The sequence below is a fragment of the Thunnus albacares genome, chromosome 13, assembly GCF_914725855.1.
Source record: "Thunnus albacares chromosome 13, fThuAlb1.1, whole genome shotgun sequence".
Taxonomy (NCBI): Eukaryota; Metazoa; Chordata; class Actinopteri; order Scombriformes; family Scombridae; genus Thunnus; species Thunnus albacares.
In genome coordinates this window covers 26065595-26081893 of record NC_058118.1, presented here as the reverse complement: position 1 = coordinate 26081893, position 16299 = coordinate 26065595, and the positions used below count along the sequence as shown (strand labels likewise).

Below are 16299 nucleotides of genomic sequence, written 5' to 3'. Positions count from 1 at the left end.
ACATGAAGGAACGTTTAGTAAACATTTATGCTTCAGCCTGGCTTATACGCTCCGGATACTGTGCCATAATCATACATACTGTGCCATGTAAATAGCCCTCTGTGGACACAGAAGGTTACTGTTAGCCGAGCTGTATTGGTACCGTAAATCACTCATTACTTTATCTGTATGAGACTCAGTGTGAGTACAAGAAGATTAAAGTCCAGTGGACATATTACATCGTTCTCTCTCTCTCTCTCTGTGCCTGGCTTTCTCACCACTGCAGTCACAGCTGCTACCCGCTTCCATTCAAGTTAGAGATCACATGAATTAATTGCAAGGCGAAGACTGGGTGACCCATTTTATGGTGGAGCAGTTGAACTGTGAAGTGCAGGGAAGGGGAAAGGGGGGGGGGGGGGGGGGAGAGCTCGGCTGCAACATGTCTAGCTCAGCGAGGGTTTTTTTTTCATGTTACACGTTGAGTTTATTGTTTTAAGGTGAAACTGTCTCACAACCCCGGCAGATTGTTTTGGTAGTTGTAGTTTCAGTTATTTTATGGTCCTGTGCTGTTGTCTGACTCGCAAACAATGCAAATAAATTCAACTTCAGGGCAAAATGAAAGGTTAAGATGTAATTTCAAATGAACTTCAGTTTTCTGCCTTTGTGTGGAAAGAGAGAGACAGCACAGAGCCGGTGTGTCTGTGTTTATATCCAATTCAAGATCAGAGATAAAGCGTTGCCACTGAGTTTGTAGTAAAGTGCCTTTAAATAGTATGTTACCTTGTGAAAAACAACATATTTTTGAGGTTGTATCATCTTTTAATACTAAAATGTGTTCTTCTGGGCTCAAAACATATCTAACTCTCACAGTTTTGACCTTGAATCCCCTCAAAACTCGACTTCCAGAGTATCAAGTTTATTTTTATTTGATTCGTTTATGAGCTAAATTCACTTTTGACCATGAAAATTGGATCTTTAGTGAAAAGCTGCCTTCAGTACAACGGAGTAGCGGTGTATTTAAAACACGCTTGTTTGCATGTGTGGATGGGGGACAATAATGTTTTTTTTTTTTAATTCAGATGATGATAGTCACGTGCTGTTGCGTAAAGCTGCTGGCTGGAGTGGAAGAGCGTTTTTCTATTGTTTAGACATTTTTATGTGGATGAACTTGTTGGAAAAAAAAACCTGAAAATGTCACAGTGGACGGAAAACTTTTGACACCTGAACAGCAAGAACTATTATTCACTATAGTTTAGACGTAGCCTCAGTTTTTCCCTCACTGCTTCGGTGAAATTGAAACATAAGATCATTTATATAACTGACATAACTTAGATGTATGCAGTTATTAGACTGAATTAATTGTCAGTTTCTCTTTCTAAGGGTTAACATTACTCAAAATAGGAGGCATGTCAGTCAAAATGTCTTAATTTGTGATGGAGAAAGGTCTTTATTGTTGTGTGACCAGATATAATCACAAAATGTGCTCTGGTCAAACTTAATTTCTACTCCTTAAAATCCACAAAATAACTCAAATGACCGTATAGTTGTTTGTCTTGTAAACAACTCAGTGTAAACAGTTGTGTCCATCTTTCTCCCCCCCCCCCCCCCCCCAAAAAAAAAATTAGCATCTGTTGTTCAGTATGACGTGTTCCACTGGGTAATGAGCTGCTACACATCCTCCTTTTTAAGCGAATCACGCTATCCTCATGTCAGAAGGTTTCTCTCTCTCTCTGTCTTCCCTGTTTTTTTTTTTCTCTTCCTCAGTCTTTCTCTCTCTCTCAAATCACAGAGCTTGCAGGAGTCCAGAGAGAGGTTTTTCTTCTCTCTCTCTTTTTTTTTTTTTCTATTGGAGTTCAGCCTTTCAGTCTCTTCTTTTGGGGATTTTGCAAAGAGTTGTGGGTTTAATCTGAGCAACCGTGAAAAGAGAGCAGAGCAGAGGAGAGGAGAGGAGAGGAGAAAAAAAAAAAACACACATAAGAGAATGGAGGAGAATACGAGAACGGGTGGGTGGAAAACGAGCGAGGGATGAGAGGGTGAGGTGGGAAGAGGCAAGGGTGTGGCTGATGTGAAGAGCGAGAGATGCTGGAGGGAGAGGCGGGGGTGTGGGAGAGAAAGGTGAGAGGTGTGGTTAGGAAAAAAAAAAAAAAAAAAAAGAGCGGTGATGAGAGAAGGTAAGGGTGAGGTGATGGAAAGATGAACGGACCGGGAGGGAAAGGAAAGGGGAGTTGGTGGGTGGCGAACGAACGAGTGGAAAACATGGAGTCAGCTGATAGCTCCCAGTTTCCATGGCAACGCTAGGCCTTTCCCACCCACTCTCTTTCTCTCATGTCTTTCTCTCGTCTCTGCCTCACCCACTCCCTCACTTCTTTCACACTTCATTTTCTTTTCAGTTTTTTCTTTTTTTCCTCTCCCTATAATCATGTTACGGCCTTCACCGATCTCCCTTTTCTGTCCTTCCTCGTTTCTTCCTCATCTCCTCTCCCTGGCTTACTTTACCTTTCCTTTTTGCCCATAATAGCTCCTTAAATTCTTCCTTATTCAGCCAAGTTTGGTTTGGCTCTGTGTGTTTATTGTATCATTCATCTCCTGTGCTCCTTAAATTACTCTCCTCCTTACCTTAACCAACTTTGGTGCAGCTTCCGTGTGCTTCTTTCTTTTTTTTTTTTTTGGTTTTTTTCAATGCTCATGTAAAACAAAGAGGATGAACGTTACAGCAGAAGCACAATTCAGGATTTTCTTGGACACACAGTTGAAGACAGTTGCGAAAAAAGTCTCTCCTGGCACCTGGATTACCATATCAGAATGATAAAACTTCGACAAAAGAATCGAGCTTGTAGAGACTAGTTCCAAGTCTGCAAACTGACTTTCTCAGAGCGAAGAATGAAACAGACGCGGTTCAAAACAAGCGTGATGTGTAGCGACCTGCAACGCACTAAAAACCACCTTTTAACGGTGGTTATTTGCATATGTGATGTTTGTTAACCGTAGGAGGTTGTTGTGAAGCAGCCTTGATATTTGCGTCGTCCTTACCACAGCCCAGCCTCCAGCTGAACTGTGTGACCCGATGAAAGGGCGTAGCAGAGTCTCCACCCTCTCCTCCTCACCCAGAGCCAAGCTACGCTCAGCTGAACTGGATGGAGGCCAACACCAGGACTGGGGGCTCGCTGCTGCTCCCTCTCTCATTCCATTTCTCCTGTCTCTCTCTCTCTCTCTCTCTCTCTCAGTCAGTACCAGTCTCTCTCTATACCCGTCCTACCCTTCTCTTTCTGTCTCTCTCTCTCCTTCTTCTCCCCCCCCCTCCCCCCCCCAGTGTCCCACACAGCAGCCATTGTTCCCTGTGCTTTTCGAGCTATACGGCAGCTGAGCCCTGGGTGGCTGTAGAGGCTTCGATCCTCGGAGGAGGCCGAGAAAACTGGGGCGTAGTATCAAAAAGCCTGGCGCAAGTTGAACACGAAAGCTTCAATACAGGATGAAGTTCTTTCTCATAGCAAACTTTGCAATCCAATCGTTCTTTATTCAGACCTGACTTGAAGAATCACGAGTTCCCATCATGAAACTGTGTGCAGCTGTGCTGATTCCTGATTCCTCTATATAGAAACACAGGAGTCCCCTTGAAAGTAATTGTTTTTTTGTTTTTTTTTTTTACATCTTTGTGAGAAATCCTGTTTTTCTGCTAGTTTAGCAGACACGAGCCCTAGCAGCCGTTGCTATGGAGAGGAAACTAATTAATGGGGCCAATCAGAGGTGTTGCAAATTCAAGATTTTGCTTTGCAGTTGTTAACAAAATACTGTGCTGAAGTTGCTGATTTCATCCAATATTGACACAGAATCTGAAAGTGAACTGTTTGTTTAATATGCTAAATAATTTCATCAGACAGTATAATCTTTAGCGTAGGCACATTTAACCGAATTGTAAGCTCTCTGGTTGAGTGTTTCATATCAAAATACACCTTAGGAGTCGACTCTAACTTCACTGTATGAATTTTTTAATGTGCACAGGCTCGTTCCTTTGACTTTTTTTTTTTATCTAAGAATCAGATATTTCTAACACAGTTGCTCATCTTTTGTTATTCATGATTGAACCAGGAGAGTTTAACGTCCATCCAATCCACGTTGTCCAACTGTCAGTCTCCAAACACTGTCTGTACTCCTGGAACCCTGGAAATAACCTCTTACTTTGCACGTCTATAATATTTAGAAATATTTGCATATCATGTCCATTGTCACAGACAGTAACAGCCACGTCACTGTGTAGCCAGCAGAGACAGAATATATAACAAACCCTCACTGCTTTGTTTCCTCTGCTGCTGTGTCTCTATCTCAGTCTCACAGCACGGAAGAAAAATAATGATATAATTTCTTTTTTAGTGGATAGTTTGGCTCCTGCTGGCTTTCCCACACAATAGAGCAGCATGTATCAGCAGTTTTTGGCATATTCCACTTAACTGTGATTACATCTGTCAAATTAATACATCCGTTTGCCGATAGAATTCGGCCTACGTTGTTCTGTCAGAGTGAGAAATCTGATTATGTTGAGGAGATGGGTCGGCTCTGTCAATGTCAGAGTCAATATGTAAAATCTGAAATGAAACCAGCCTCACCCGGACTTATGGAGTTACTAATCAACTGAAGAAATTTATCAGCAGGATGTCAGTGTGTAAAAAAATATGTAAATGCTTTTTTTTTTCAAGGTTTTTCAATTCTGAAGAAGGTACATTTCCAAGTGTTAAAGTTGCATGTTGCCATTTAGCTCTTTTAATGCCATGAAAATAACGATCAGATCCCTAAACCTTCCTGTCCTCTTGTTCTCTCCAGCAGGCGGACGTAGGTGACGACTGCTCACAACCGACAGATCTAAAGGTGAAGACGGAGTTGCTGAGTTGTAAGACGGAGCCCTGTCTGTCCCAGCCGTGCCCCGCGGAGGACCAGACCGAACCCGTCGACTTGTCGCTCAACAAGCCCCGCTCCTCTTCGCTCCCCGCTTCTACGACGAACACCACGGTCAACCCGGCGCCCGGCGGTACCGTAACCCAACCCAGCCTGTCTGCCACACCGGTCCCCTCCACGGTACAATCGATAGGCTCCATGGTAACAACAAACTTCTTTTCCATTGTTTAAGTGAAGCTGTATTAAAATGTACTCAGCAGGGTTAAAGCAAACCTATCGTATTCCTCTCCAGGTCCTCTCTCCAGGCTCCATCTTGGCCACGCAGGGCGCCGGCGGCCAGCAGATCCTCCATGTCATCCACACCATCCCCTCTGTCAGCATGCCCAGCAAGGTGGGCCAGCTGCAGACCATCCCGGTGGTGGTACAGTCCCTACCTGTTGTGTACACAACCATGCCTACGGATGGCGTTGCAACGGCAGCCATTACGGTGCCGCTCATCGGCAGCGACGGACGCTCAGAAGGATCTGGTGAGTGTTTCCAGGAAGTTTGGTTTTCATTTCAGTATTCAGCCTGACATTATGTTCATGTTCGACATTTTCTTTTTTATTTCTTCAAGTCAACTTACAACAACCTGTATAGAGCTGTGTCGATCTTTTTGCCATTTTTCTGTTTGTGACACAGCAGCATGACGTCCCCGTTCTTAATTCAGCCCACAAATGATTGATTGCTTTAGTTGTTTTTCCCAACAAAACAAGTACAAGCCCAGTCCTAGTTGAATCACTGAATCAGAATCAGGAGCCAGGTTGGCTTCTTGGCATATTAGCACAGACCAACAGCAGTGAGTCATGTAGTGTGACAGAATAGGCCACTGTGCTATTTTCAAACTTGTTCCCTCAGTTGGCTGCTGCACCTAGACTTCTTCTCTTGTCAAAGTGATAACATGACTCAGTTCAAGCTATACAAAGATAACATTTAAAAACGACCCCAGTACATCACTTTGACCTCACTTTATATGTTATGTATTATGCTTCATACGTTGCGTGCCTTCCATGCGTAATATTGGTGTCAAATGATGAACGTGATATGAAATGGACAATAATACCGCTACTCAACGCTCCTTTGTGTTGCTGCCTCAGTTTTTTTTTTTTTAGGCTAGTATGACCACTAAAAGTCACATAGTATTAAACACTGGATAGGAAGGTGTCTGAAACGCATAAGTAGAGTCCAGTAAAGCCCCAGAACATCAATATAGACCGGGACATGTGCAAATGTCATGCGTATCATGTTAAAACAAAAATGATTTGGCAGTACACTACATAGCACAGGGAGGATTTGTTTTAAAATCTGCAAAGTAAAGAAAAGGAAGACCATTTGAGATGATTAGATTACTAGATCTGTCCTCTCCTCTGTCATTCTTTCCTATCTTTGTCTGTCACAGCTGGTTCTTCCATGTTCTTCCACGGTTCTGTCACTCTTGCTCACACCGTCATTTATGGGGGAGCTCTCGGTCTCAGAGGAGTACAGTGTGTCTCCCGAGGGAGGCGGTGTGTGTTTGTGGTTAGCGCTATGTTAGACTTGCCATCTGTCTGCCTGTCTATCTTTGACATCCTGGAAGCTCTCCATATGTGCCAGATGATTGATGTCCCCACTTAAATGAAGGAACTTGTGGAAAGAAATTTTACATATATTGTAGGAAAATGTTCCTGCTGTCAACGTTTCTACAGCTGATTCTATCCTCTAATATTTTGGAAGAGAAAGTCTCATAGGAACTTCCAGTGTGCTGACTGCTGAGTAACTATCATCTGTCATTTTTAACTTACTTAAGCATGTACTCAAGTTCTGTTCCTCAAATGTCCTGACCTTTTCAGACACTGAGATGAATCAGTATGTGAAATGATGATCAATAGTGAAGAACCTGTCTGAGGGAAGTCCTCATATCAAACCACTCACAAAGAAAGTTTTTCATGATGTCAGCTGTTAGTCAGAAGCGCCTTTAAATACTCAAAACGATCTGGTCAATTTGAGTTAAGTGAATGAAAAACAGAAAGGTTGAAGGAGGTGTAATCCATCCCTGAGTAAACATGAGCGGAAGCTCGACATTTGCAGGCAAGCTGGCAAAACAGGCCTCCACCCCTTTGACAAACTGCAGTAAAGTCACTCAGTGAAGTCAGTTTAGTTCACCTTGGTCTCTAATCCAAACCAGCATGGCCTCGACTCAGGAATGTAAACAGGGGACGCAGTCACTCTCAGAAACTTCTCGAAGAATCTCCGGCGTACAAACTGGCCTGAAGATGCTCTCACGCTCTCCAACTTCAACAGTGTCTGACATTTAATACATAGTCAGGAGTTCAGTTGTCACACAGTTCTATAATTTACATTTTTGACTTCTCCTCTTCTACTTTCCTTCATTTCCCAGCATGCATTTCAAAAATTAGTGCACATTTTTCAGGGCGTCCAGGTCCATGTGAGGACAGAATATAATTTACATCATACAATAAACGAATGTAGTTTACAAAATCTTTTATCATTATAAGCTTCACAGAGGTACTGCATGTTACTGGTTAATTGTGTGGGATTGCTTTACACAGGTTCATATAATCAAAGTAAATTAAACCTCCTGTAGATGGAGAAACAGTGATAATGATAGCAATACATAGTGAAACCAATAAATGATTTTTTTTTAAATTGACGTAACGCAAATTCACTGTATCTTGTGACTGCATCCTTCCCTTCTTGCGATGATTTTGATTAGATGTTAAAGCACAGAGTCATATAATGAACAATAAGATGTTCAAATGTATGTTATTTGGTGGTAACTAACACTGAGGTCGGTATAATGCAGCACAATGTCTAATGTCTTTTTGTTTGCATCAGAACTTAAAAGCGGCCTTAATCAATATCTTGACAGTGTGTAATATGAAAGGTGTCACTCATAGTGATGAACCTACAGAGAATTATCAGCCACTCTGCAGCTCCCCTCGGCTTTATGGAGATTTATAGCGAGTTTCAGTTCATTGTTTAGCCGTCCAGCTGCAACTTTACTGCTTTGGTTCACTCTAAGCAGTCTTCTAGGGGTTTTTTTTTTGTGGCTGCAGCAGGCAGCTGTTTTCAGAGGAAAAGTTCTAAAAACCCACTGTACACTACCTGCTCAACACCAAACGGCAAACAGACACAGCTAGCAACGAGCTAATGAACATAGTGTAGCATTTAGCAGCTAAAGAGCCAGATATGTCCGTCAGGAGTTGGTAGAGACCAAAACAGAGCTAAAAGAGTGAATATTGGACTTATATTCACCAGATGGACAGAAACACTCATCCTCCAAATGAATTATAATGTTGCACCATAAGTGCTGGATGTATAAATAAGCAGCTGTTTGCTAACAAGTTCATCATATCAACTTAAAAGCTGATGATATTAAATATTCTGTTCACAACTTGTTTCCACTGCCCCAAAAAATGTAGTTATTGCAGGTTTAAAGATCCTGTTAGACGGGCACTTTGGAACTTCTTGGAAAACAGTTTGTGTTCAGTGGTGACCTCATGCTGTACGAGTAGGTGTAGCTAAAAAGTCTAACTAATAAAGCATCACACATTTTCCGCCGCCGCCGCCCATCTGAACACACTAAAACTTTCTTTCTGTCCGTAGTTAACAGCCCACCGGTTAATAAGATTTATCTCTCGCTGTCTAATGTACCACCCTAACATCATGTTTCACAAGGAATTACATCACTTTAAGTAAGTATTGATATCATTTAATGGAGCTTTTAAAGCTGCAACTTTGCTCATTTCAGTGGTTGTAAATGTCATCTCACGCAAACAGTGATCTCTTGGTAGTGAACTGAATACTTGGCTGAGTCTCACAGTATTGCACCTGTAACCACACCTAACAGTGATGTCATGGTGTCCCGACACACTTCAGTGCAGAAAGGTGAAAAGTGAAACCATTTGACGTCAACAAAAATGAGATTTTTAACTGTTGCAGTATGATTTTGGTTCTCTTGAGCCTCATTTTTGAAGTTTTGACCATCATTTCTTTGAGTTATGATAAGAACATTGCTACAACAAAATCCATCAGGGGAAGATATGTGAGCAGTCAGGCGACGAGACAATAAGCCAACAGTTTAGCCACATTATCTAAACCACCTTATTTGGGAGTAAAACTGAAAATGAGCACAGTGATGCCTCATTGTGCAAGAAACTGTGTATAGTACAGAAGGTCAAAGTTAATCAAAGAAGGTCAAAGTTAATCAAGATGTTAACAATGGACTGTTTGGATAATCGTTTTTATCATTTGTCTTTGTTTTCTCAGACAAATGCGTTAAGCAAACTTTAATATAGTTTAAAACCTGATTATATTTCTTTCCTGTCTGACTTCTTTTCAGTAACGTTTCCAGATCTCAGAAATTAACTTTAAATACAATGATAGGAATGATGGGCGAAACTATGAAAATAAGAACCGGTTTGTAATAAAAAGGGTTGTGTAAGTGAACTGCACACAGTACACTCATGTAACTAACCTGGCCAGTCCGTGTCTTTTATACCAAAGGAAAACAAACAGATGGATCAAGAACATGATCTCAGCTTACTTAGTCTGGAGGTTTGAGTACTGTGATACAGTAGCTTACAGTTAGCACAGTGCTTGCTTACACAATTTCCTCATAGGGATCATTCAAGCTTCTTCTACACCGATGTAATCTAATATCTTATCTAGCGAGCAGGGCCAGGTGGATTCTGAGGGTTCAGTTGTCAGCAAAGGAGCCGTCTGTCAGTGCTGCGCAGTACAACACTGAAAAAAAAAAAAAAAGAAGACGTGATCCAGATGAGAGGAGAGAGGGAGGGAGAAGGAGAGAGAGGAGATGGGAGCTTTGATATTTTCTTCCTGTACCTGCAAAGAGAACAAGCAGGAGACGGCTGACATTTGCTGTGACTGTGGTGCTGTGTGGGAGGAAAAGGAGAGCGAGGACCGGATAGGTAGACACAGAGGGGGGCGGGGGGGGGAGGAAAGGAAGTGAGACTGGGTGGGTGAGGTGATGGTGGGTGTGGGGGTGGGTCGAATATGCTGCGGGGGTGAGGGAGGATGAGGAGGAGAGGGTGCAAGGGTCGAGAGGAGAGGAGAGGAGATAGGTCGTTTTGCCTTTTGAAAGAGGAAGGCTGCAATGGCGGAGTGGTGGGGGTGGCTTAATTGTCTCCAGAGACAAAGAACACTTCTTTTGGTGTGTGACCCCCCCCCCCCCCACACACACACACATAAATACTCCACCCAAATTCCTTGCGTCACCCTTCCAACCGCCCCACCCCTCCTTTGCCCTCTCCAGGCTGGGTGGACTTTGAACAGTATGGCTGCCACATTCCAGCACGGATGAGAAAGGGGAGGGTGGGACACTTGTGATTCATTCATTATGTTTTCTGACCAAATAATTAATCATCAGAGTTTGATTTGGAGACATAAAATGTTCTTTGGCTTGAGTCTTGTTTTCCATTTTGGTAATAGTATTTCTGGTAACAGCCAGTGAAACTGCCGAATAGTGAATTTAGGGGAAAGACGAGAGGGAGTGATGGAGAAGCAAGAGACTGAAAGACCCAGCCAGAGAGGGAAAAAGAGAGAGAGAGAGTGGACTTAATGGTTCCAATAGATTAAATAAATGACCGCTACTGTCTGACCCGGACCCACATAATCTGACCACAGTGGAAATGATATTGACGAGAATGGCAATGTAAGGGTAATTTAATGTAAGAATACTTTTGACTTATTGCTGGTAATTAAAACAACTTATTGCTTGCTTATTGACATGTTAAGCTGTTTATGATCTATCACGATACAATGCAATTATACATTATATAGTAGAAGATGACATCAGATCGTATAGAACAGAGTAGAACTATGTTGTCCAGCGAGAGCAGGACCTCAGATACAATAAATACCATCCTAGGAGATCAATAAAAGCACATAAAAACACTACTTCTATGCATACACACTGCATTTAGCCAGATTCATCTGCTTGTGGATTGTCATCCCTTAATGTAAAGCTCAAATTGTACTTTCCACCTCAAAGGTCTGCATGCACCATTCAACACGTGTGGACTACACGTACGCAAACATAGACACCTAATGCAGTGCAAACAGGAATCACTCCTACAGACTCACTTGCCATAGCACATAACAACAAAACTTCTCAGATTTGTATTTCTACGCAAAAAGCGTTAAATCTGTTACTCGCTAAACTCAATTTGACATCAAATTTCTAATCAAGTATAAAACCACAAACTTGTTTTAATTGATTTTTTTGGCCACTCCGGGGCAGCGAAAACAAGCTGTAAACACAACAATGACATACGAGGGGAACCCAAAAATTCCCAGAATTGTTAAAAAAAAACAAAAAACTATCCTAAATCTTTCAGTAGTACCTTCCTAATGTCCTTTAAAGAACTCTGCTTTAGATGTGATGCACTTGTCCCAGTGCTTCTCCCATTCCTGGAAACATTTCCTGTAGTCATCTTTTGTCACCGTGTCCAGAGCCTCCTGTGATTCTTCCTAGATTTCTTCCATTATGGCGAATCTTCTCCCTTTTAGTCCCAATTTTAGTTTCACCAATCTCTAGACATGCGCCACCTAGAGGCAAATCCAATAACTACACCCTACTCCCGTGCTATCAGTGGTTACCAGGAATTTTTGGTCCCCTCTCTTATAATCACTACCTAGCAAAGTTGCTTTTTTATACATCCTGCAGATATGGTGTACGTTAGCATTCATTTGGAGTCTTTCTGGCCACCTGATGAATGCTCTGGTTTTGGTCTCCACCGACTCTCGGAGGAAACATCTGTCTCTGACGCAGCTCAATGCTTCAATGCACTTCAACTGAAGCTCTAGCCGCTACGAATCTCATTACATTGCTTACACCTTTAACTAGCTGACATGAAGATAACTTTTCTCAGAAATATCTTGCCAGCAGTTACTCTCAGCTATCAAGAATTCAAAAGCAAGAGCACAACCCCACAGTGACTATCCTCCCTGGTGAAAAAATAAATAAACTCAATGTGTGTAGAATTTGTGTTAGCTTGCCAAAACTTGAGGACGACCAGCAGAGACTTCAGATAGCCTCGAGAGATTTGTCTTTCAGTTAATTGCTAATTAGCATTGTCTGTGAGTTCTGCAGAATATTTTTCATTAACATCTGTTCACATTGTCTTCCTCGTGCTTTTGACATTGTGAAAGTTTCTTGAAACAGGAGAGAAAGGAAGAAAGACAGACTCCTGAAATATTTTGTCTGTTAAAAGAAATTCAACACCAGAACAGGATTAGAAACTTTGACAAAGAGGAGATGAGGTTTGGCCATAAATTTGATCCATCAATTCTGCAGGCTGGAAGACCACATCTAACTACACACACACACACACACACACACACACGCACACACACACACACACACACACACTTGGAGCAAGTCTTTGTCTTGCTAAGTTGCTGGAATTCAGGCATCGTTGTTAAGAAGTTATTAACCCCCTGCTGTTCTCTTCTTTCTGTCTCTACCCCTCCTCTCTGTCTTTTATCCTCTCGCTTTTCACATTTCACAGATTTATCTCTTCCTCTGGGCTTTATGTTCTCTATCATCCTTCCTCAATATCTGTCCATTCCACCATCTTCCACTGGTTCTGTCCCTCCTTTCCCTCTTTCCGTCCATCCTCCTATCGTCATTCCCTCGTCCTCTCTTCTCACATTGAGTGCAGTATCTGTAGAGGGAGCATTATATTCACCTTCATCTGTTTTACTTCAGCTGTCAGCACTGTGGCCATCATTCTATCATTTTATCATGTCAATATGAATATAAATTGTCACTTTTCAACCTCTCATTGACAACTACCTTGTTCAATTGTGTCACATCCATGTCCATAGCTGCACTGTGTAAATGATTTTATTCTATTTTTATTTACATTTACTGTACATCGTATTTAGATCTTACTAAAAAAATGTGTCTCTACCATGTGTTTCTGTTGCATTGAGCATGTTGATGGCACAAGAGTTTCCTTGGGGATTAATAAAGTTCTTTTTTTTTTATCTTTTTCTCTCTGCAGTTCGTATTAAACCAGGTTCGACGTCTCCGGTGGAGTATCAGAGTGAAAGCGACGCGGAGAGCGGTACGGAGTCCGGCTCGGCCTCCCTCAGCGCCCAGAGCCTCTATGCAGGGTGAGTCCATGCTACAGAGGGACACAACAAACCCATTCAGGCATACAGCTCAATATCACATATTTAGAGAAAATCTGCAGGCGTGAAAGTGGTACGATCCTGTAAATAAAATGGGACACGCCGGACAGAAAAGCTGCGTTAACTGTGACATCTTGTTCTTATATTTCTCGGACAGTCAGAACTTGGGATCTGTGTATTTTTCCTACTCAGGGTGATAGTGGAGGTGGGAACCAGTATATTAAGGGTACATTGTGTCTTTGAGCAGGAGTGGCACTGTGGAGCAAAGTTTAGATAAGCAGATCCTTGTTTTGTTTGGATCTTGTGCTCTCAGATTATTCATAACTACTCTGAAACTCTTTTGTTTTGAATTTCCAGGGAAATGGCTCAAGTTTGGACATGTAACAAGCTATCTTTGCGTCCATGGAGAGTTTACTTTTACATGTTTGATCCTATATACTTAGTTGCTCAGTTTGGTTTCTATCAGTCATACTAATAAAGTAAATGTCCTATATTTATTAGAGTTTAGGACAGTCTTAGTCCTGCTTGAAAGTTGGGCCTGAATGTCAGCTTTTCTGACTTGATGCTAAATAAACCTGCTGCTTAGGCCTAGCTTTAGCTTTTTTGTGGCCTTATCTACCAAAAATTAAGCAACAGCTGCATCCTTCAGTTTCCTGCAGTTGCACATATGGGCAGCTGGTGGCAGTAATTTGTCAATGATAGAAGCAGCATATCATTAAAAGAGCAGAAGAAGGCCGCTAGTTGTAAACAAAGCAAGGTTTTACAACATTAAAAAGCAGCTTTGCTTTCATTTTATGAGACAAGATGAGTGGTCAATATGTTCCTCTTAAAGGAATAGTTTAACATTTTGGGAAATACAATGAGAAGAATTTTAAAAATTTGCCTACCGACACTTCCAATATTCACAAGTTAACTCATTATATCTTCTCTGTTTACCTGTACGTAAACAGAAATGCAAAAATGACAATTTGTTACAGATATGTACTGAATTGATATCTTTAAGAATAACAGTTTAACAATCTGCACATCACCTCTGTGCAGCATCTCTAGCAGGGGTTTGACAGATCTGGTAGTTGAGCACTGGATTTGGTTTTGGACTTTGTCAAGGTGCGATGGTATCAAACCTGATACTATTGGACGACAAGACTCCGGGATGCTGCTCATAGGCGCTGTCAGCAAATAGTTCAAGAATGTAACTCCCTCTAAAACTACCAATTGTCATTTTACATTTCTATTTACTTATGGATTAAACAAAGAGCAAACATTATGAACATTTTGGACAGGCTTAATGCTAAGCTAGGCTAAACACATCCTGACGTCAGCTCCGTACTTAACACAAAGACTGAAAGACTGATATTGTTCTTCTCATTTCACTCCAGGAAACAATGTGAATAAGCACATTACCGAAAATGTTGAACTATCCCTTTAAAGACAGACAATATATTTGGGTGAGAAACATTGAATGCAAACAAAACTGTCTTTGTTAGAGCTGATTAAGGCATGGAGAAAGATTTTGTGCGATATATATATAAAACAAGTGTCTGCAAAACCTTTGACATCATATAAGAACCATGAGCCATGCGTGATGTCATCTCAGTGTAAAACCCATGATATGAGTCGGCAGGGCCGGGGAGAAAGAGACATTAATGCACAGCAGGGTTTATGGGAAATGCGGTCTTTTTGTGGATCACCTCCCTTGTCTCCAGCCTCTGGACTAATTACATTACTGCAGTGCTGCCATGACTGGACACTTATATAACCTTATATAACCCTCTGTATAGCGCTGGAGACGCCCTGGCTGTATCACAGGGAGACAAGTGAGTGCATGTGTTGGTGTGCACACATGTGTATACGTGCTTTGTTCACACTTCACAAATGAGGACATTTGGTCTTCTTGAGGAAAGTGTGGACATGTGAAAGGTTGTTAGGCTACTTGTAAGGCTCAAGGCTGCAGAGAAGTGAAGGTTAGGATGCCACTGAAGGCTCTTGCAAGTACAGTAAACACTACTACTTGTGTGTGTGTGTGTGTGTGTGTGTGTCTTCGGTGTGTTTATTAGTAAATCAGGATGGAGCTCCTGCCACACCCAGAGGGCGAGGTTGCCTGACTGTAACTGAAAATCAGGGTGTGGATGTACACGATTAACTTAGTGCTGTAATCTGGTTTGTGTGTGTTTGTGTGTTTGTGTGTGTGAGCTTGAGTGAGAAAGAAGGAGACAGAGAGAACGTTTAATAGAAACAAAGTGAACAAGTGTGTTTGTGGATATTTGTGTTTTTTGTGTGATGAAGATTGTTTATGAGCTTGTGTGTGTGTGTGTGTGTGTGTGTGTGTGTGTTGCTGGGCAGGGCTGTCCCAGAACTGGGGTGTAAACAAGGTTACGTAATGCAGCTTGCCGTCACACCTCCTTGTAAAATGGCTAGAGAGAGAGAGAGAGAGGGAGAGAGAGAGAGAGAGGGAGAGGGAGAGAGAGAGAGATAGAGAGAGAGAGAGACTGTCTTTACAAGTCAACTTTATTTACATCTTGATTATCACATGAATATTAAATAAACTGAATACATTTGTCACAGTGTAGATAAGTCAATCTTTGACATCTGAAAAATAATTCAGGAGAAGGAGGGAGGGTGAGAGAGGTAAAAAGGAGAGTAAAGAGTTTGTTGGTTTGTTTTCTATTTGTCGCTGTGAGGAGAGTAAAAAATGCAAAAAAATATGAGGGAATCAACGAGAGAGAGAGAGAATGAGAGGGAGAGAGGGATACAGTAATGTTGAAGCTTTTGTGCAGCTGTGTTGAAGACAGTTTGACTCTCTGACGCCCCCCGGTGGTCCTAATCGGCCCCTGACATCACTTTCAAATTAACCCTGAATGTGATGACAGACAAGAAAATTTGTAGCATAATAGCATCATGTGAAATAGTTCCAAAAAATAAACCTGATTACAAGTTACTTGTGATTTTTTTTGTTTGTTTTTTTTATGAATGCATTTCATAAAATGAAAAACAGATTCAGATTTATTAAGTCAAGACCATGTTACCATGATACGGAGCACAAACAGTGACAATAAAATGATGGCCGGCAGCAGGAAAAAAAAAACATGTCACATAAATAAATTGATCAAGGGTAAAACATTCTTCATCAAGGCATCTAATTTACATGTTAATTAACAAAATTAATTCAAATATAAAGGGATAGTTTAAATAGTAATATCCAAGTACTTTTTTCACAAATCTTACATTTTCAGA

General features: G+C 41.5%; 1 protein-coding gene across 3 annotated transcripts in view; it reads left to right on the top strand.

The window, feature by feature from the left end:
- klf8 (Kruppel-like factor 8) overlaps window positions 1-16299 on the top strand; it is an 80251-nt gene that overhangs the window by 59525 nt on the left and 4427 nt on the right. For 2 of the 3 annotated variants that reach the window (XM_044370252.1, XM_044370254.1), the window contains exons 4-6: window positions 4795-5067; window positions 5159-5393; window positions 12936-13047. In XM_044370252.1, the coding sequence (XP_044226187.1) occupies window positions 4795-5067; window positions 5159-5393; window positions 12936-13047 (620 nt within the window). The remainder of the gene's footprint in view (window positions 1-4794; window positions 5068-5158; window positions 5394-12935; window positions 13048-16299) is intronic. The other variant, XM_044370253.1, reaches the window with a different exon arrangement.